The sequence below is a fragment of the Struthio camelus genome, chromosome 5, assembly GCF_040807025.1.
Source record: "Struthio camelus isolate bStrCam1 chromosome 5, bStrCam1.hap1, whole genome shotgun sequence".
Lineage (NCBI taxonomy): Eukaryota > Metazoa > Chordata > Aves > Struthioniformes > Struthionidae > Struthio > Struthio camelus.
Window position 1 is genome coordinate 64,001,520 of NC_090946.1, and position 12,718 is coordinate 64,014,237.

Here is a 12,718-nt window from a genome sequence, read left to right on the forward strand (position 1 = left end):
TAACACACAAATAAAATTGTTCTGGTAAGAAGAAAGAAAGAAACGAAAGAAAAAAAGGAGATTTTGGGCTCCCTTTCGAAACCAATTCACAGGAAACGATCATTAAGTCAGAACTAAGAACTCACTGCCTTCGTAACACTACTAGAGATGTAAACTTTGCTTAACCTGTTACTGGACTTTTGAAGCACAGCAAAAACTCTACAAACAAGCCGTCTTCTGTTTTTCCTCCAGTAAAATTTAGCTCAGCATGCTAACACAAAAACTTTCAAAAACAGTGAGTACATCATCAAGAATGTAATTTCTATGTGGGGCTTTCACACAACTGATAGCTACAGAAAAATTAGTTTACAGCGCAAGAACAAAATCTCCCTTTCTATAAAATGGCCATCTGTCTGCAATGCATGCTCTCCGGAAAACAGCAGCTGAACAATCAGCTTGCTTACTGATGTAGAAAAACTAGGATATTTAATTTAGTTTGTCTCATTTAGACTGAAAGCTCTTTGCAGTAAGGACTATCCTTCCATGCTACTAATGTACATGACTATTTCTATTATGATGATAACGATTTTTTTTTTCAGATGCAACATCTTCTCCAGAGATCTTACAATCCAAATATAGTTTACAATCTCTGAATAGCATCTAGGCCATCTCCAGAGCACTAAGACTGTATCTCAGACTTCTTTACCCAATTCTGATCTTCGGTAACTCTGACTGCAATGCCTGGAGGTTACTAGTTATTGTCTTAGACTCTGATTCATACAAACTAAATTCTGTTTCAGCTCCATGCTTTGTGTTTCTAACCAGCTTAATCTAGCCCTTCAAAGGCACCCATCTAATAATAGGAAACAGTAGGCACAGGGACTTAGGTAAAATTTCAGCCACGTGAATCTAGGTCTTAGAGCATAATACCACAGCTGTTCCAAAACAGTCTTTAGAATAACCTGATTTCTTCCATTTCCCATCAGAATTTTCTTGCGTGGCATCAACATTCCTTTATCATCACTTTTTTAAGGGGTGCTACAGCACAGTAGAGACATGTCCTAAGCAGAAAGGCCAGGGGCTGGCAACAACCAACATTCCTCAAAATTTTCAGTAAGTTTTTTGCTGTCCTTGTGGGAAGTTGAGGGAATGGAAAGCTTTAGTATGGGCTCTGAACAGTTTTTTTTTTTTTTTTTTTCTCTTCAGCACTCCCTTTGGTGAAACTACACGTTGCCCTTGGCCTGTGGACCTCCCACATAACCTCAGCTGAAACATTCTGTCAGATGGCAGGTGGAAACTTTCACCTTGATTTCATGAATAAGAACTGAGGAAGCGTATCAGAGCAAGACAGCTCTGTTAGGACAGAGGACACAGACTCTTGATTCCTCGTACTTGATTGTGTTCTTCTGAAAGTGCCTATCCTGACCTTGTATCACCCTTCGGAGTACTCCAGCTGCTCAGTGTCTGCTCTTGCAGGAGATATTTTCTAAGATGTCATCTCCTTTTCGGAGAAGTTGAAAAAAGCTACCATGGGACAGCAGGACAAAAATATGTTTACTAAGACGAATCAGAGCTATACCAAGTCATTACGAAACTTCATTTGCAATTCCAACCTATAACAAACCTTTCTGCTGCAAAAACCCCTGCATCACTACAGACAACAGAAACTGGAACTGGAAAAGTGAAAGGGGTTGCTAAGAAGCCTGCCAAATATCCACCAATCAATTTGAAGTGACGCTATCTGCAACTTTATAATGAAGGCAGGCAGCAGCTTGGATTCCAGAATAACGGTTCCAAAAAGAATAAAAAAAATACAGTGCTGGTTTCAGGCAGTGACAAAAGAAGTCATTAGTAAACACAAGCTCAAACTAAATTTGCAATAGGAAGAAGGCAAGCGAGAAGGCAAAAGCGTCCAGGCATTATATGCAGGACTAGAGACGCTCTTTCATATAAACAACCATATAATCACTGCCTCTTCTATGCAGGTTAAAAGCGTGGGCAAAGGTACCTATATTCTTCCTCCCATCCTTAGAGCAAGCACAATTTGGCATATTTGAAAGAAGTCAACATACATATTAAAAATGCCATTTTACATCTGTTCTTCACAGAATAAGTTTTAGATCCGCATGAAGATTATTTTACTTTCTAGGTACACATGAACACACTTTTATGCATCTCTGAAGATGTGTCACAAGACAATTATGTCTGCCCAACAACGAACTCACTCACACATGATGGTGATGAATTTTTAAGATTATTGTTGAAAAACAACATACTCATAAGAATAGCCCAGTCAAGACGGTGAAAGACCCAAAATGATATATAAAAAATTAAACTGACATCATAACAAGCATTTTGGATCAGTGGTAATAACTGCATGACGATCATACATAAAACGTGAAAGGTGATTGCTTTATTCACTCAGTCACCTAGGCCTCCTCAATGGAATGTACTTTAAAAATACATATTTAAAATTATACTCAATTGCGTATCTAAAACAAATGTTAATTGTCAGCCCCAATGTGTCTATAAAATCTACAAGTATATACAGGTATGCTACAGTAGCAATATGTATTAGAACTCATTTATCACTAGGCAGCAAGAAGGGAATATGCTACAACAAAAGTAGTTTTTAAATGGGTTCTAACATTTTAATTGTTCCTACATTTACAATTTGCTGAGCTATTGTGGTTTATGTTCAGTGCTGACAGTAATATGATTGATATAGGGTTTTAATAAACTAGAAATGAATTCACATAACTTATTGCTCTATAAAGTTGTAGATGGCTACTAGATAGGCTAACTACACCTGAAGATGTTAAAATTTTGTTTCCCTTACCTGACATATCTGCTGAGTCTCCTGTAATGGAAAAGCAGCAGAAAAATAATTAGACCAGAAATAAGATAAGTGTTAAAGAAAATATATGCCACATTTAGGGTAATGTCTTAACACACACCTTGATGTCATGTCTTTGTATTGCAGCAGCACCAACACTGCTTTTAGCGTTAAAGATGAACAATTACTGATGACTAAGTGTAAACAGTAGTCACATCAGAAATATGTAGAATGTGGAACTAGTAGAATGAATATATTTTTAATTCCATTTTGAATTACAACACAAAAATGTCATGTTGGTGCATGTTAGGTCTGTCTCTGCCAAACTCTAAAAAAACCCCCCATATTTTACATTTTACTGAAATGTTACACAAATTAAGTGAAAAAATGCCAATTAGTATTCTGTTGAGAAGTCATGTTTGAGTCTGATCCTGACAAGTGGCAACTACTCTCCATATTATTCTGTAGTGGCGGTGAGAAATCAGGATTATAACGACTCAGGTTTTGGGAAATATTACTGAGACTGTATATAATGGCATTAGACTTGGAAAATACTTTAAAATAACATTTCTGTTCATCAAGATTTTAATCATGAGGGTGAAGCTATGTGTTTGTGCCAGTCATATCAGTAGGAAAAGTAGAAGCAATTAAATATATTAAGTATGTACTCCTTAATGTCTGTTCAGAATTTTTAAAGTCTTGTTGGAAAATATTTTGATTCCACCTAATTTTTCAGGTGTAATTCTCCCCTTCGAAATAAAATTTTTTATAGTTTTATTTTTAAGTGTCATCTGCTCCTGCTTTGTATTCCTTAATCCAGGCTGTGAAACAGCTGAAACTGTTCTACAGTTATTTGATGTAGAAAGGATTAGGAACTAAACAAGCATTAAGGGTCCCATGTTTCTTCTTGGATGAAAGACGAACACTGAAGAAAATGATCCACGCAAAGAACCAGTTTTCACATTATGACTACATTCTTCCCATATATTCTATCCTATGGAAAGGCAAACAGGGCCAGATTAAGAAATAGGTTGAAAAAGCAAATGAATTCCTAAAGACAACAAAAAGTATATTTTTCTGCAAATATTCTTTGCGATCAAACCGTAAGTAAAAATCTCCAGGCATTTTTCAATTTAAATAATTTACATTATACATTAATGATTTCTTCAAATTGACGTGAGGCAAGAAGCTCAGCAAGAAATTAAGCTATTTTAGCTAGGCCGTGATGCTGAATATCATTTTTGAATATAATACACTGCTATCAATGAATCAATTTTAATGAAACATGCAGTTAGAAATCCAAAAATCACAGGGAAGTAGGTAATGAAATCTGCCAATGACCATATTTAGATGAAACACCAAAAAAAAAAAACCTACAGAAAAAATAAAAAAGCTGTTCTGTCTAAAACAAGATTTTTTTGTGTTCTATGTACTAAGGAAAACAGTGTGTTCTTGAATCTGATGCAAAACAACTGAAGGTATCAAAACTTTGTAGGACTACTTATAATTACACTACTGGATAAAACTTTAGAAATAGCAGTATTAATTCAGCTTTGCAGATGTACTTTTTTATTATTATTTTGCTATTTCACAGATCAATTTTAATATTACTATGAAATACATTTGTTTTCCAAAAAAATCTAAATGTATCTGTAGGGAAAAAAATATTACGGTTTAGTTCTGCCTAGACTATTAGAACTATGTATGATCAAAACACTAAGTAGGTATTTATAAAGCTGCCTGATGGGATAAACCTACATAAACTGACAACTATTTTAAGAATTCTCTTTTGAGTCCAGACAAGGAGGAAGGATAGCTTAATTAACCTTCTTTCGAAGGCCTATGATTGTCCTAATAAAAGTTGACAGTTAAAAATAGACTAATTACAAGGGGCTTATAATTTCGAAAAAATATTTTTGATAATGCTCCAAACAAAAGATAAGCTTCATCTTCTTACATGCCTCATCGTTTTTGGTTTAACTTTATTGAATTATACTGAAAGAAACATATAAAGAGGACAGGTAACTGAGTAACACTCATACAAACGGAGATAGCATAATCAAATATCAAATATCGTTGTGATTTACCATGAACTCACAAGGCCCTAATTGCATGCTTTTACGTTAATTTCTTTTTACAAAAAATACAAACATACCTACTTGGCCAGTTGCCACTATGTTGGTAAACTTGGGGTGCTGATTTACAGTGAGGCACAGAATATCATCATTGTGTTCCTGGTAAAAGGACTGAGAGCCTGAAAAAAAAAAAAATCAACTTTTGTTTGTACACATATGGAAATTATTATGTTTGAAAACTTTATAATATTTAATAGAAAACAGCACTATGGCGATGTTGCATTTTGGAAATTAAAACTGGGAAACAGGAACCTGTTTTTTTAATCTTTATTTTAACACACAATATTCAATAACTCCGAACTATTCCCTGAACTCTTCTGCATCAATCTCCTCCATTAGGAAAACAGAGATAATGTTCCAGAGTTTTTGGCAAGACCTTCACACGTTTAACTGCTATATTAAGCAGACAAGAGGCAGAAGTTCTCTTATATGTAAGCAAAAATTTGACAGACATTGTAATGGGATACTGTCTTGATTCTGATATAGGGGGACTTCAGAGTGACACTTTCCAAATTTGAACTACCAATTGCTTAAACATCACAGAAACATAGGGCATTGTGTCACCCTTTAAAAGTTCCAAGTCATCTAAACTAAACTGGGTATAGTGAGTGAATGTACGTGGTGTGGAGGACTGAAAAGTAAAACATAAAGAAAAAAATTATTTAACTCTTTCGTTCTAATTCTCTAAATCAAGTACAATGGCCATCTTGTTTGGCTGTTTTAATTTGGGTGATCATTTTCAAAAAGCACTGAGTTTCAGAAAGGTATTATCAAATTGATTAACTCCTTCCTGCCTTCAAAATTCAGTCACCACAGAGATTTAAATGTATCTAGTTTGGTTTACACAGATTTATAAGTCATCGGTACAGCCTGAACACAGGAAACAAAAATATTATTTTTTTCTGCATAATTTTGTAAGATTTAAAACATACCAGTTATTACATGAACTGTATCTCAATGTGTGAGAAGAAACATTTTTCTCAAGTAGCTTTCCTCCTACCTGTTGCCACATTATACAAGATCCCAATAGACGCAGTATGATAAATCACATCAGCGCCGTCATTCAAGTAGTGCACATTGTTCCTGCAGTCCTTGCCTCGGTACCCAAACACCAGCTCCAAAATTAGGTCCTAAAAAAGATATTTGAATCTTCAAAAACCTGAAGAAATTATGAACTTCATATTCTTTTCCAGGACTCTATTTTGTCCTCATGCAGAACAGGAAGAGGAGCTCTGATGATGCCTCAAACTGGCAGAAACTGAGACCCTTCCTGTTGCGTCAGCTTACACTTTTTCCCACTGTTGCTGTAAACAGTCGTTTCATCCTATCACCTCTTTTTGATGGATCCTGTAGAATATTTGTATGTGCGCACACACACATACCCAAATATATAACACACACACACTCTCACACAAAGAAGTTACAATGAGCCGAGAAGAACACAGCTCTTTTGATGCAGAAGACACTAAGAAACAAAAAACGATAAACACTGGTCATCAATTTAGTATCAGCTGGCAGCTAAGAAAGAATTACCACTTACAACTTCTAGAACGCTTATGGAAAAATGTCATTCATTATACTACACCAAACATTTTGTTTCAAGTCATAGAGAATATTTCACCTGATATGAAAAACTGCACTTTGCAAGTGTTCACTTCCTTTCATTTCAATTTCATGTCATGACATGTTCATTTCAGATTAATCAAAACTGAGCATATCTATTTTTTGCGTTGGCCATGTACTGAAAAAACAAGGGCTGGGAGCCAAAAGCCATTACGAATAAATCCTTCTTTCATAAATGTTAATGAGTGAATTTTGAATGAAGTTTTAAAATAAATAAACTTTAAAAGGATAGACACTTTATTAGTGATAATAGAGCTGTTGATACAGCAGTTATCTAAGGAGGACACACTACTTTTTACACATTGCATTTGAATGCTTTTACTGTTACTAAGAATAAAGTTGTGCTCCACTGTACTTGCAGAAAAAGCAACATTAAGCTTTTCAGCATTTAGGGGAAAAAAAAAAAACCTCTCCCTCCCAGCTTTTTGCTGTCTATTTGCTCACTGTTCAATATTTCTATCTTCAATCCAGTTTAAATGAATACAACCACTTAGCGTAACCAGAACTGTGTCTACTTCTGGTAAAAACTTTGAAAAGGAGAGGGAGAGGGAGGAGAAATCAGTGTACTTTTTCTTACCTCTATAGGTCTCTTTTTTTTCCCAACGTTATTTGTCTGAAGCTTCTCAGGCTGTGGCAATGCCCTACTAACTGGTGGTCTGAAATAAAGAACTGCGAATAAGAGAAGGCTGTCCGTCACCCATTCCATACTAACATAGTACTTTCTAACCTGTCACTGCAAATGGAAAACTTATAGCACCCTCCTGTTTAACTGGCATTTATATTTATCTTTAAAAGAAACGCCTCTGCCAAACGCAAAAAAAACCCCTTTGATTTCAGACGTGGTATGTGTTAACAGTACATTTTCTGACAGTTCTTCAACAATCCATGGGGTTGATTCAGAATCTTGTTTTTTTAATGAATATGACCATTGATCTAATACTCTTAGCTTTTTCATGGCATATTCTTAAGGTGCCTTCCACCTTCTCTGTAGCAACTACTGTTGAATAAAACTTAAAGGCTTACCTGATTAATCTAAATACTTGAGATCATCTTTCCCTCCTCCCACATTTCCTCAGTAGACCCTTTCTTTTCACATTCTTGCAATTGTCTTTTCCTACTCTTGCAATAGTTTGTTAAGAACCCCAGGCACTCCTGCCCATTCAATTCTTATGTCAACCGAAAAAATTAATGAAGAACACCCCATGTGATCCTGGGAAATATGCTCTAGGTGACCCTGCTTGAGCAGGGAGGTTGGACTAGATGATCTCCAGAGGTCCCTTCCAACCTAAACGATTCTGTGATTCTGTGATTTGGAAGTAAACTATCCCCATGCAAAAGCATGGATGTTAGCAAAATATATGTTCCACTGTTCTGAATAACCCAGATTAAAAAAATTTCAAATAGATATGCTTGACAAATATCTCTTCATCATCTTTGCTTTACACGTTTTTATATTATAGACAACATACATCTTTCAGACAATGTTCAACTGTAAGCAAAGAAATATAAAAACAAAAATAAATTTTATTTATCAAAATTATGCAATTATTTCCAGTAATTTGCAGGTGCAATGGTTATTAATTCTATATGTACAAAATATCTGCCCCTTGAGAGGAAAAATTCATTTAAAAATAAAATCTATAGCAAGCTTCAGTGAAATCCAAGTGATTTAATCCAGTGGGTAGGATGACAAGCTAATATTACACATAAAGCAGCAGGTCAGTTGTCTTTCATATTCCCTTTTTAATATGAAGTACTTTAACTTTTAATTACATCTCTGCTCTTGAGTAATGACTTCATGCAAAATAAGCACTCTCTTCTATGTAGAGACTATAAGATTTGTTTATGCAGTATATATTTGAACAAAGCATTATTTCTGTTATCTAAACAAAATACAATTTTCTGAGCTGTATTACATTCATCCGTTTTCCTTGTTCAATTTTAGTATGATTTGCAAACATTATGTCCTATTATAAATCACAAACAAATTTCACACATTTGTACCTACGCAAATTTCAGTGTAATTACAAACTCTGTTTTGAAAAACTTCAGTTACTTCCTCTATCCCTGAAAGCCTGTACAGACCTATGAAATAAAAATTTCCAAAAGAAAAATAGATAACAAAAAATGCCTGTCTGGCTAAAAAAAGTCTGCTGGATGCACGTATCACCCAAACATGATCAAGTTCAATAAAACTGGCTATTTTGTTAGAGAGGGCAAGAAGTAAATATTTGAAAGCAAAGAAAAATACTGAAATAGTTAGCTCAACACCATAAGCCTAGATTTCATAACACATAAGATACAAAAGAAAATCCAAATCCAGATTTAAAAATAGAATTTACACTGGATAGCTAACATAATGTGGCTTTTCACAGTATTTTACCATAAAATATGAGCTACGTTCTGAGTAATGTATGAAATAATAATTTAAAGTTAAAAAAAGACAGAAAATCTAAGGAATGAAAGAAAAGTAACTCTGATATTTCATACGGAATTTCATACTTCATTCATAAATAAGTGTAAATTGTATTAAGAACAGAAAATAGAGAGCATTAATTGGAACAAGGAGAAACATTTTCATCGTTTCATAAAAAATTGTAGTCTTAACAGTTGTTTCTTGCCAGTTCAAAATTCTTACTCTTGGAGAACGGATTTCCAATATCTGTTCATATCAGTAAAGTCAAAATCTGGGGACAACTACCACAGCAATGCAGGTCAGAAAAGGAGTCCAATGTGGACTTGCACTAAAGGTCGTCTTAGTCCAAGACGAGAGTTAAAAGGTAACAGCATTCAAATACATTCCTTCACTTTTGCTGGAAATAAGTTTGTCGGGAACGTACCAACAGACTTCATTCTTACAGATCCTCAGTTATAGATCTTTTTTCCTCCCACGGAACTCCAGTTAGAAGAAATTCACAGGCAGCTCAAGACAGAGAAGCAAGGCAGCTGAGTTTCTGTTTCAGATCCCAACAGTCAGGTGCCTGGGCTAGTCAGGTCCCAGACTAGCCTGGACCTAGCTCACAGCCAGAGCATCCTGTGCCTTATTTTGTGAATATGAAAAAGGATGCTCTCAACTTTGGGACAAGAGGAGGAAAAGTAAGCCAAGCATGGGCTGGGCTGCCCTCATCTTCTACACAAGCGTAGCGAATGCTAGAAGCAGGGAATACATTTGATTTCTTTCAGTAATCCTAACACCTAACTTCATAATGATGTCTTTAAAAGTCTATATCCTGTTATTTTATGGCTAAGAATTTGATTTATCAAAAACTATCTAGCATCTTATTTGTGTAACAGGTAACTGATATTAAGAATATCTATTGCTAATTACTTTTTTCCTGCTTACAAGTTATTACTTTAATTCAAAGTACTTTTAGTATTTTGATACCTCTATAACTGCTGCTCATTTATTAGTTGACTAGAAGCAAGTTTATATATGCAAAAAGTTCCTTAAAACCACTTAGACTGATGTTAAGTTTATAGCCTTTTTTAAATTAAGCCAGCAGTCTATGTCACCCGATAACATGTACCTTTCTCCTTTTAAAATAGTAAACAGGAACAACGCCAAAGTGCTGAACTTTGAAAGACCACATACCAGTGATTATGTTGGTTCTAACCATTAGTTTCCCCCAGAGACAGGGAGAAAAATGAGGATCCTTTGATAAATAGCATCAGTGTTCACTAGTTTTCCATCAAAGTGTTACCTCTTCTCCCATCCCATGTAGCAGCCATAAAAACAAATATAAAGTATGGTAGGGAGCATCCCAGGAACGAAAGACTTGTTGTGCTGAAATACTAGTAGAACAGTGCAATCAGAGAGGCTTCTAGAGGAAGAGAAATCCATCTGTCTATGACATATTAAGGACTAAAAAGATAACTGCAATGCCACCTTACTCAGCTTACAAGAAGTATCAATACTTCTTACAAGTATCTTACAAGAAGATACTTAAAGAAGTATAAATACCCAAGAAACAAAGGCTTCTCTTGCCAAAAATAAACTGAGAAACGGAGAATATGATTACTAGCCTATGTACACACCAGGTAACAAAAAAAAAAAAAATCCTGAAGAAAGAAACGTAGAATAAAAAGCAGGTGTCACACTCTTCTCACACTTCCACAAGGCCTTCCTAGCAGAGAGAAAAGCATAATTTCTGCTGCTTTCAGATAGCAAATAAATATTTATTTGTAGGGGGCTTCCTTTAGATTACATTGCAGCTAGCACATAGAACAAGGATGTCCCATTCTAGGTCTTGCATAAATGTATCTGTTACTTTGAACAGCAGACCAAGAAGCATGTCAGTAATTAATACCACTCTCTAAATCTATGCAAAGTAGCACAAGAGTAAACAAAGATTTCAAATCAAAGACAGGAAACTACCATATATATCATCAAAAAAAAATGATCCAAAGCAAGAAGTCCAGACTGTAGGGAACTGGGTACTATTCTGTAAGAACAGTTCCTAACTTCATCTATCCATAAGAATATTTTTATGCCTCTCTTGATTTAGAGCTTCTAAGAAAAAAGGCATTCCCAGAAACATATTTTTAGGAGGAATTGTGTACATTTATCAGTAGTCAGAGGAGAGTTGTCTGCTGTTGCAGACAAATGGATAACAAAACCAGAGACTGGTGGAGGACTACAAAGGTCAGGAGAGATTCAAGAAGATGAAAAGGATGCAACTAGAACAGCAGAGGAAATTCCTGCAACAACACGTGTTTGAAGAAAAGAAAATGAATGGGGGTTCAACAGGTTTTGTCCTGTAAAAGAAAAAAACAGGCCTGACAGTAGTAGGAAACTTGATGACCACAGGTCATCCAAATAGCTCTGGAGCACAAGTGAGTGAAAATGCTACTGATGAGCATGCAGGCAGATTGCCAAGGCTGTGGGCATCACTGGAGGTCAGCCCTGTTTCACATGGGGGAAGGGGAAGGAGGAGTAAAACTGTGCCCGTTTCACCTCGTGGTCCAGCAGGCTTCCAAATATTTCATATTTAGAGTTTCTGAATGATGATGGGCAACCCAGCTACAATCCTATCACTACTGCTCTAGGAATTGATAAACCACAGCATAAGGAGCATTTCTTTCACTCATTACCATCACATTTGACACAGAGCACTCAAGTGCTTTCCCCTTCCTTTCTTTCCCTTTTCTCTCTCCCTTTTTTCGTTTATGTCCCTGAAAGATAGAGAGAAAGTGAGTTACAGAAAGAAGCAGAAAAGTTAAAAAGAGCAGGAGAGCATAACTGAAGTTTCTTGTTTCATGTTTCTCAGTAAAGAAAGCAATGAAAACAGAAAGGACATGCTTCTGGCACAGGTTTATGTTATCAAGACGGGATTGGAAGAATTCTCTGTTGAATTCTCTGCTGCTTGCATCTAGAATGTGTCATTTTTATTGCTGTGTGCTAATCCCTTGTGACAGGATGGGAGAAGAGGTAAAACAACCTCACATTATACAACTACTTGAAAAGACCATTTATATTTAAAGGACGTACAGACAGATAGATGTAGATATAGGTAGATAACCATCCTTAGCTAAACATTTAAAACTAGTGTATTTATATTGCATATTATCATACCAAAAAAAAAAAAAAGTGAATGTACATTGGGTCAGTAAAACTTAACTTGACAATTTTTGCTCAGTTATATGTCTCCCAAGTCAGCTAAACAGTTTATGCAAATATTCATCTAAGAAAGATTAATTCTATACTGATTCATTCAGAGCAGTGGAATTAGAATGCAAAGTACAAGAATGTATATATTTTTTTCCAATTAACTGTCAGGGTGACAACTAGGGCATTAACAAGAAAGAATATCAAAGGATACCAAAACATATTTTCCAAGTGCTTCTTTACAGATATAAAATCTGAAGATATTTTTCATTTGCTACTTCTTCAATTTAAGTGCAGGAAGATGACAAATTGCACTTGCAATACATAAAGGTCATATATTTCCATGCATCAGCATCGGATGCACGCTCAAAAACTGGGGGCAGAAGATGGGTGGCAGAGGCATGAATAATATTTTGGGGTCAGTGGACATGTGGATGCGGTTGGTCTGAAACTGTAGAAGGAGGTTCAAGCCATCTGTCACAGCGAAAACAAATAGCTTTGCATGGGCACTTTATTTTCAGCATGCACATACACTCAGTA

At 35.5% G+C, this 12,718-nt stretch overlaps 1 protein-coding gene across 2 annotated transcripts in view; it reads right to left on the minus strand.

Moving 5' to 3' along the window:
* Positions 1-12,718, minus strand: part of EML5 (EMAP like 5) — a 134,959-nt gene that overhangs the window by 22,270 nt on the left and 99,971 nt on the right. The window contains exons 28-31 of one of the 2 annotated variants that reach the window (XM_068946751.1): positions 7,151-7,229; positions 5,951-6,080; positions 4,971-5,069; positions 2,819-2,839 (exon numbers count right to left, since the gene is read on the minus strand). In XM_068946751.1, coding sequence (XP_068802852.1) covers positions 2,819-2,839; positions 4,971-5,069; positions 5,951-6,080; positions 7,151-7,229 — 329 coding nt within the window. The remainder of the gene's footprint in view (positions 1-2,818; positions 2,840-4,970; positions 5,070-5,950; positions 6,081-7,150; positions 7,230-12,718) is intronic. The other variant, XM_068946752.1, reaches the window with a different exon arrangement.